The sequence below is a fragment of the Empidonax traillii genome, unplaced genomic scaffold, assembly GCF_003031625.1.
Source record: "Empidonax traillii isolate 1590-97213 ecotype Southwest subspecies unplaced genomic scaffold, ASM303162v1 scaffold868:size279580, whole genome shotgun sequence".
NCBI classification, from domain to species: Eukaryota; Metazoa; Chordata; class Aves; order Passeriformes; family Tyrannidae; genus Empidonax; species Empidonax traillii.
In genome coordinates, this window is record NW_020956061.1 from 255,955 (window position 1) to 265,248 (window position 9,294).

The 9,294-nt window shown below is 43.3% G+C and overlaps 1 protein-coding gene across 22 annotated transcripts in view; it reads right to left on the reverse strand.

The window, feature by feature from the left end:
- ADGRL2 (adhesion G protein-coupled receptor L2) overlaps positions 1–1,956 on the reverse strand; it is a 121,079-nt gene extending 119,123 nt beyond the window's left edge. For all 22 annotated transcript variants that reach the window (XM_027902384.1, XM_027902376.1, XM_027902382.1 and 19 more), the window contains exon 1: positions 1,785–1,956. In XM_027902384.1, the coding sequence (XP_027758185.1) occupies positions 1,785–1,857 (73 nt within the window). In that variant the 5' untranslated portion in view covers positions 1,858–1,956. The remainder of the gene's footprint in view (positions 1–1,784) is intronic.
- Positions 1,957–9,294: the final 7,338 nt, after the last annotated feature.

Here is a 9,294-nt window from a genome sequence, read left to right on the forward strand (position 1 = left end):
AAATGTTTTCAACCACCACACACAGCATTAAACTGCAAGTGCCCGAATCTTTGTAAAATGCACCGAATATACAGATTTGAAATGACTGCAATAATGAAAAAAATTCCTTAGTATTTTAAAACTTCAGAAAAAAAAAAACAAACCATAGATGACTCTACTACACAGATGTCTACACCTTTGGTTTCAACTAGTGCAACCACTTTTGCAGTCTAAGTGCATTTGTAATTAACACCAGTTACAACCAAACCAGCCAGTCGAAAGGTTTGTAATTCCAACCTCCTAATCCACATTCGCCTTTCTTAGCTGTGAGAGAGGCTGAAAAGCATTTCACCTTTCAGCTCTCGGTCCTTACTCTGCTCTAACAGTGAGGTTACACCCAAGTGCACAGACTGGACCGACAGGAGAGCGCAGTCAGTACAGCTGTCACCAGAGCAGACACCCACCAGGGAGGAAACTCCTGGGAAATGCCAGCTCTCCAACATATCCTGGCAGTGTCTGAGAAGGGGGGAGGAGAGCTATTCAAGGCAGATGAGATTTGCCACCTTCAAAACCCCCGTGAAGGCTCCGAGGAGGCACCCCCTGATAGATGTGTGTGTTCACACAACTTACTTCAGCAGAGCTCGTCTGCCAGCACAACACACAACCCCAGCCACGACAGCCTGGGATTAAAGCTCAGGAAATTACCCAGTGAGCACGGAATACCGTGTATTTCAATTTATAATCTTGGGGTTTGCCATTTTGGGGGACTGGTTATTCATATAGATTCCAGAAAGAAGAGGGGGGGAGGCAGAGTAGCTTTCCCCAAGAATTTCTGAAAATCTAGCCTTAAAATTGAAGGAATTTTGACAGGGTACGGTATGGATCCGCTTTCAAAGCTGGTGAGATCACAGCACAGATGCACCAAGGAAGCCTAGATATTACATACCAATTACTGAATAATGTGGGATGCTATTTTATTACTAAACCAATCTTTTCACCTGCAACCAGGCCAATCAAAATGCTTACACCCAGAAATACCCTCAAGTTCGAGATGAATATTTGTAATTAAGAATTCATAAACCATGATTTCCTGTTCGTTCCTTTGTGTTCCTCTGTTTATTAAAAGGGCCACAAGAACAGCTGGGGAGACAGACTAACTGGATAAAGTTTATGAAGAAAAACAGACAAAGAACAGATAACGCAACATGTTTAAAAAATCCTTTTCCTTCCTCATCTCTTTGATTTACGAGCTATTTTAAACATATTTGATAGTAGTGCGGTATTTTTCCCTTTTCTAAAAAAAGCAAGCATATTTTCAAGTAGATGTTATTTCTGTACGAACCCTGAGTTTTATTTCCTGAAATTTAACTTGCATAGTTCTAATATTAATGAAGTGTTTGCCATTTTCATTTTCATCAAGCCAAATTAGAAAAGTAAAACAGGTATTTCATTTTCACTGTTTAGGTGTTTTATATCACATTTAACATATCTGTACATTCCTACTAAATTGTTGTGCAATGAAAATAGAAAAAGGAAGAACAAACAGGAAGAACCCAAAAATAAGGCACCTACCAAAGCATATTAATACCATCACTTCAGTTTAAACATATGACACTATCAAAACCAAAAAATATCTTTTTTTTTTCATTAAAAAGGGACAGTTTGAATCTTATAAATGAAACCTAAAAATATGCTATAGATACGTTTAGTTTGACATCCTCAGACTTCAACTGATGTAACAGAAATTAACGTGCAGTCCATTTAACTCATCTGCAAACTCAAGTAAAAAACAAACCACAGCTTACCTTCAGTACACTGCAGGAAGCTGACAAGGAGCAGAAACCAAAAACTTCGCATTCTGCAGCCAGAAGACACCATTATTGATCCCTGTGAGAATTTTCTTTGTATTCCTTAATGAATCCAGTTATAAAAGCCCAGCATCATTGAAACCAGTGGCCTGCATTATTCATCTTCATACCTGGAGCAGCAGAGGATTTGGAAGAAAAAGAGAAAAAAATTCCATCACTCACCGAACGTCAATAATTCAGAATGCCAAATTTTACTGGGCACGAACGGGAAAGTTTTACTAAAACTGACAGCACACCTGTACTGTAGCTGGGAATTCAGCAGGTTTGGGGGATGTAATCTCTCAAGGTCAGTGAACAATAAACAGAATGCCAAATAATGATACAAGTTAAACCTGAAAGTGTGTTATTGATGTATTTGTGGTAAGACATGAGAAAAAAAACCAACAGGAGAACGTTTCCTGTTCCCCTCCTTGGATGAGAGGGGCAGGAACAGCGACTTTGCTGACCAATTTTGGCGAGGAAGCCTCCCCACAAGACTTTACAGTTATCTGCATTTCTACCCAATAAACCCCTTCAGAGAACAGGGAGCAAACATCACGGATCAGCCCCTCCTGTCCTTAGCCTTGAGCAAGATCTGTCTCCTACTGAGAGACACGAACTGAACTGCTCCTGTAAACCACGTACCAAAGGAAGAATTCTTAGAGCTATCATTTGCATTTGAAAAATACAATTACAGTGATAAGAGTGCAGTAGCTGTGATAGAAGATTTGACAGCAGAGTGCTCCCTTTCTCTAATGACTCCATTCTCTAACCAGCCAAATAAGTGACTCTGTACACCCTCTCCCATCTCCCACTGCATGGTCATGCTTCAGCCCTGCCTGTTAGGGTTTGGGAAGCTAGAGAAAATTAACACCCAGAGAAAACCAAATTATTTTAAAGTAGAAAGCTGGCTCTACACATTACAGACACGTGCAACAACTCTGGAGAACAACTTCTTGAACACTGTGGCAAAGAGCTGAGCCCACATCACACCGGCTTGGTCTCTCCAAGGTGAACCAAGAGCCCTGTGTGGATGTATCCCTGAGACATCTGAAATTATTGTTACTTTAAAACCATGTAACAAGGACTATGTAAAAATTTAAGTGGCGGGATCCAAGGGCCACTTGTGATTCTCACGAGCGCTGGAGCACGTTAAGGGCTTTAAAAATACATTTACCCTTTTGGCAAGGAGAACTGGGAAGGGTGAAGCACAAAATGCCAGATAAGGAAATGCTGTGAACTGCAGGTCGTTTCCAGAAGTAAAAGAGTAACACTTTTTATAACAGCCAATGTTGATCGATGATAAATCTGTTCCTTGAGCACACAGACCACACCAAGACTGACACTCACTATTTTCCAGTGAGAGAGATGGGAATTAACAGCAAACACTACAGAACAATTCCTCCAGCTCTGAATGCAGGCAGTGTAGCTGTGCAGATTATTATTAAACAGGCAAGCAGGCTCCTTTACTTGGCCCCTCTTTAGGAGAAGTGGAGGCATCCCCCTCACAACACAGACGTGCTGGTGACTCCTCATGCAGGGAAATGAAAGAAAACTGACATCTGAGCCCGACTGATTTTATTTATGTTTATTTACACACAAAAACGAGCACTCCTTTCGATTTCCAGCTACAGGCAGGTGCCTTTCAGTCACAGGCACTTCCAGCCCCGCGTATTTCAACAAGCAGGATGGAAGAGCAAACAAAGCACTTCAGCACAGGCCAGCCAGAGCCTGGCTCTCCCTGGCACACCCCGGTGCCCACAGCCAAAAGGTGGGACCTTCATTTCCACCCTGACACACCAGCTGCTGCAGGACACCCCAGAAGCAAGTTAGAATAGAGGCAGTCCCATTGTATCTCTAGATCTTTTGCGCTGGGCTGAGAGCGTTTTGCAACCAAAAGCAAATAAATCTAAAAATCCACAAAGGATGCACTGCATTCAGCAGAAATTACAATTGCAAAGGAGCTCCTGCTGAGTAAAGAAGAAAAAAAATTGCCACCGCGGTCTCTCGGAAAAAAAACCCTGGAGATAGTTCAGCTAAAAGCTTGGGAAGAGTTTGGATTAATTTTTCACCTGTAGCACCCAAAGGAAAAATCATAAAACTATTTCACACACACTACAGACTAATCAGCATAATTTCAGTAAGCAATCAGAATAATCCAAGAGAAGAGATGACAAACAGTAATGGCTAAAAGTGAAATTAAGTCAGCCTTCTGATTGCTCCCAGTCTGTCCAGAAGATTTTGACTTCCTGAGACTCAAGTTTTATTGTTATTACCATAACAGATCACTGCACTCCCAGATTTTGAGACATCTTCCATCAACTTCAAGTGGGTAGTGACGTACCTGTCCCTTATCCTCAAACTCATCCCTTTCTTGTGGGCCTTTTTCAAATTGGGGGGAAGGAAAGAGTTATGTAAAATCAAAACCAATAATCAAAGCACCACTTGAGGTGAGACCCAACATCTCCCTAGAAAACTGCTGCAAAATGTATGCCAAAAACTTTTCCCTTTTTCTTTTTTTTTCTTTTTAATTGAGTAAGAGCTCTTAACCTTGTAAACTGAGTTAGCTATTTTAATAAGAAAGTACAATTTCTGAAAGGATACTGACGTCTTTGTGATACCAAACCCACAGAAACTATTAAGAATAAATGCAGAATATTTTAAAGGACAAATTTAAGTGTTTAGTGCAATATATTGTTCTCTTTAGATTGCTGTAGTCTACAGGCATAGAATTTAACTCACCATGCTGCTGCAAACAGAATTCAAAATAAACTAACCAGCCCCTACCAAATTATCAGTAACACACATTTTTCTAAAAACCCAAGAAAAAATGAAACCGTGTTTGAAAACTGATGCAATAGGGTTTGGTTTTGCCTCTTTTGAATAAAAATTAACATATTCACAGCAAACAATTTTAATGCAACCTCTGTATTTGGGAAGCTCTGCGTGGCTCCAAGTGAAAGAACAGTGCAGTTCTAACCAACCATTCATCAGTGGAACAAAAGCTAAACCTGAAAAAGGCTCCCAGACAGGAGCTGGAGCCAGAGAGCACTCGGACTGCAGACACTGCTGTCAGCCACGTCCTCCTGACCATCCATCTGTCAGCACACAGACCCTGGCGGTGCCACCCCAAAACAACAACAAATCCCAAACCAAACACGCAGCACCAGGAAAAGATGTGTTAAGTTACTTCTCTGTAAACAGAGAAAGGAGACCACAGCGAGTGGCTGTCCTGAGCAAATAAGTTATTTCCCCTCAGACCTTAATGAACCTTTTCTCTGGATCGCTGGCTGCTTGTGGGTGGGGCAGAGAGAGAGAAACTCCCTCGAGCAAAAAGGTTGCTTGAATTTCAGAGTGCAATAAAAGCTGCCCAGAAAATTCCAGTTGTAACTTAAATCCCTACCTTTGGGCCATACTGCAGTCTCCCATAGAAAAAAAAAAACCCAACCCTCTGCTGGAATAGAGCGGTTCACCTCGTTCAGTCTCTTCTCATATGCGCTGGTAGAGGAGGCTGGAGCAGGAATAGAAATGTTAATGCTCAAACCTGTGCACTGCAAAGGCACTGGGCATCTCTTCATACTGTATTCATCAGCTGTGCTCCAAGGCCTGAATATCTCAGTGCCCCTGCCTCGATCCCTTGTTCTTCTGTGCTTCTGAAAGTTCTCTCAGCCAGGACACGAGCGCTGCAGAATACAGGGCACTGCTGGCCATCCATCTCCCCCAACACTGCTCAAGAGCACCCCAGAGATAAGAGAAAGCTGCTCCAAGCATGCTCCTTGAAATACTTTTATCTTTGAAGAGAAAGACCTCTAAAGGACTGCCACGTCCCAGCTCTGCTCTGTTTAACCTTCCCAAGGTTTTATTTTCAAAAGCCAAAGAAGGGTCTTTGGAGAGCTTCCGGACAACTGACACAGCACGCTCAAAAGCTGCCTTTCCCCTCCTGTTCCACCCAGCTTTGCAGGCAATTAAGACAAAGGGGAACAGAGAGATCTTTCCAGCTAAGCAAGGATGTTTTTCTTTAGCTAGAAGTCTTCTCAGACTAATGCTGATGTATTTTAGAGTACAGTGCTTAATTTTCCGAATCCTCTCAGAAACACTGCAGAGCACTTGCAACCTCAGTCAGGCTTTAACATCCCCACTACAGAAATAAAATTTATACCAGCTTTGCAGATGATGAGGCACAGAAAGGTAAAGAACATCAGCCATGGCTGCACAGCTCGTACGTGCCAGGGAAGCAGCGGGACCCAGGCAGTCCTCCTTATAAATCCTGTGTGACCTACCCTGCCACACATGCAGCACCCCCACCGCCTTCCATAACCCAGTTTATGAAACTAAGTAATTCTGCAATATATCTGAGACACTCTGCAGAGGAAAGGAGGGGGAAGAGGAGCCAAGGGTGAGGAGATATATATTCATCCAATATAATAGACTACTCGGTCTCCTGAGAAATCATGTGTCCACGTGCTTTCCCATCATGAGGCTTTCCCAATTTAAAAAAGTTAAACTTCCTATAATCTGTAACGTAAGAATTTAATTAGTGCGGTGTGATTAGCAAAACTAAGCTTCATTAGTAAAATACTAGAATGAGACTGATACTGTTTATGATCCAAGGGCTACAGTTTTCTATATATCTGCAATGAGATCCAGCTCTACTCTTCAACACCGAACATACCTTCGATGGATTCAATGTGAGTTATTCCCTAACTTCTCAATATGTTTATTCAAAAATTGATTTACATTAATAACTCTACATTAGTGCTACAATATCAGATTGTACAAAATCTGGTTATGTGCTCTGGTTATGAGACCTTAGGAAAAAAGAACCCTGAAGACAAGCAAGACTCCATGCTGATCTCGTTAGCCTCCTTGTACTACCTATGGCAAACAATCAATGCCTGATCTGCTCCAATTAAACAAACTGCATATTGCAAGGAGAAAGGAAAGGCTAACCCTGCTCTGTCTAAAATGTTTAACAAAGACTCTGTTTCCATTAAAACCAATTTAATGCTGAAAAGGTAGCAGGGAGTCTTATCTACAATTCTGTTTTCAACAGTCTCTGTTAATTGTCACCTTGAACGTTGGATTTCTAACCCAAAACACCTCTTGTCAAGCTGCATGGAAAGAATACAGTATCAGGGAAGGGAATAATACAGTAAGAACACGACCAAGGTCAGCCAATCCTGCAATGAAAGAAACTCCTTCAGTGCACAGAGCTGTGCTGTGCTCTCAAGGGACATGCCCACGCCTGAGGAACACCCGAAACAGGGCACAGTAAACCTGTACCCTAAACTGGGACTGACCACAGCAACACCCACCCCAGCCCGAGTGCCCAGCTCAGCAGAGCAACAGATCAGCCAAAATACCCAATCTACCCGTGCCAGATGTGCCACTGAACAGTGCACTGACACAGTTTCAGCAGTGCAACATCACAAGTTAGTCCATCAGTCCCCAGCACCCCCGTGGTCTACTGCAGTCATTCACAGAGAAAATAAACAGGATTGGAGGGGAAAACACAAAGATTTTCTTTTCTCATCAGCACTGCAGTGCAGCTGGGCCTCACTCTTGTGTTTTCCAGGCAGGGTACAAGGCTCTCCATGCCCAACAAGCCAGCTCTGCCCCTCCCTGTTAACACAGGACAAAGCCTGGACACTCGAGGGAGTTTTCATTCAATAAGCCAGCAAAGTAAACCTTTGCTAGCGCTAATAAGAACGGCTTTTTTTGGCTCCAGGCACTCTCCTTTTGCCAAGTCTGACTTTCTCTTTTTGCCTTTGATAAGTGCTCGTGATCAAGGGGGGGGTGTCACTCAATCCCCAGCACAAATTCCCTGTAATTCACCGGAATCGACACCGTGCTGCTACACGAGACCACCTCCACTCCAGCAGTGCAGGTAAAACCCTTCTACCACTTCTGCCCTCTGTGTCACTCCAGCTTCCTGGGGACTCGGAGATAAATCCCCATCATCCAAGGAAGGGGGAGGGAGAGGGATGCTGCAAGTCAATTACAACTGTTATCGGCTGTAATATCTTAGTGTCATGCTGAGCATGTTAAATATGCTGATCACTGTGGACACCAGAGGCACAGTCTGAGGCTGTTTGCCATTCTCTTCATTAAACTGCAAAACAAATAGCTCTCATTTTCAAACCTATGTAGGACAGATTTTATGAACATCAAAAATAAACAAGAAAATAATGAGTATCTGTGAGAAACATTGAGAGCCGTATGACAAACCAAAAGAAGCGATTGTAACAGCTGAAGAAAATTCAAAGGCTTTTCAAACTTCTCAGAGAAGAGAAATCCTGAAAATAATCTATTTATATTAAAGATCTCATTTCTCTCCCTTGGAAAAAGAAAAAAAAAAAAATCACTAGACTGACATCAACCAAAGACACAGCCGTCTTGTAAGACAGGAGACCGTTTGTTGACAGCCTTGACAAGGCTTTGCAAAGGCCCACATTTCTCAAAGCTGTTATGCCACTTAGCTGATCTCCTTTTTTTTTTTTTTTTTCCTCTTCTTCCCATCCACTGTTTTTCACAGCTGAGAACTTGTTTGAAGTGGAAGTCGACAGAAAAAACAAAACAAACAGAACTAAGTCCTGGGACTGTGGTCAGACATGTCGGTACCTGTGAAGCGACGTGGTGTTTCTCCAAGTGACTGCAAGGATTTCAACACACCTGATCTGCTTTATGGCTGCTCACCACTGGGCTTAAGCAGGGAAATGGGTTCTGCTATTGATTCTCAATCCAGCTCTGGGGCCCCCAAGGCAAGAAGTAGGCAGACCTGTTGGAGCAGGTCCAGAGGGGGCCACAAAGACCCTCAGAGGGATGGAACACCTTTCTGATGCAGACAGGCTGGGAGAGATGGGGCTGTTGGGGCTGGAGAAGGTTCTGGGGAGAACTTAGAGGAGCTTTCTGGTACCTACAGGGACCCCACAAGAGCTGGAGAGGGACCTCTTACAATAGTGATAGTACAAGGCAGAATGGCTTTAAACTGAAAGAGGGTAAACACAGATGAGATGTCTGGAAGAATTTCCTCGTGTGAGTGGTGAGGCACTGGAACAGGGCTGTCAATGCTGCATCCCTGCAAGTGTTCAAGGACAGGCTGGATGGGGCTTCGAGCAACCTGGGCTAGCAGCAGGTATGCCTGCACATGGAAAGGGGTTTGGAACCCGGGGATCATTTCAGGTCCCTCCCAAGCCAGACTGTTTTATGATGATCTGCTTTTCACAGCTGACACTCTGAAGAAAGACAACTCCACAGACCAGCACCGAGCCAGCAAAACACCCCCGAGTTACTGACTTCCAAAATAAAACCAAGCTGCAGGCAAGAGCAGACAGGAACACGTTTTTATCCATGCATTTACAGCACATACATCCATGTATAACCAGGCTAATGGGGTCTGTACAGCCCCAACACACTGGACCTGCCGGGGCACGGCTGTGCTGCAGCCTCAGCACCAGCTACTCGTGCA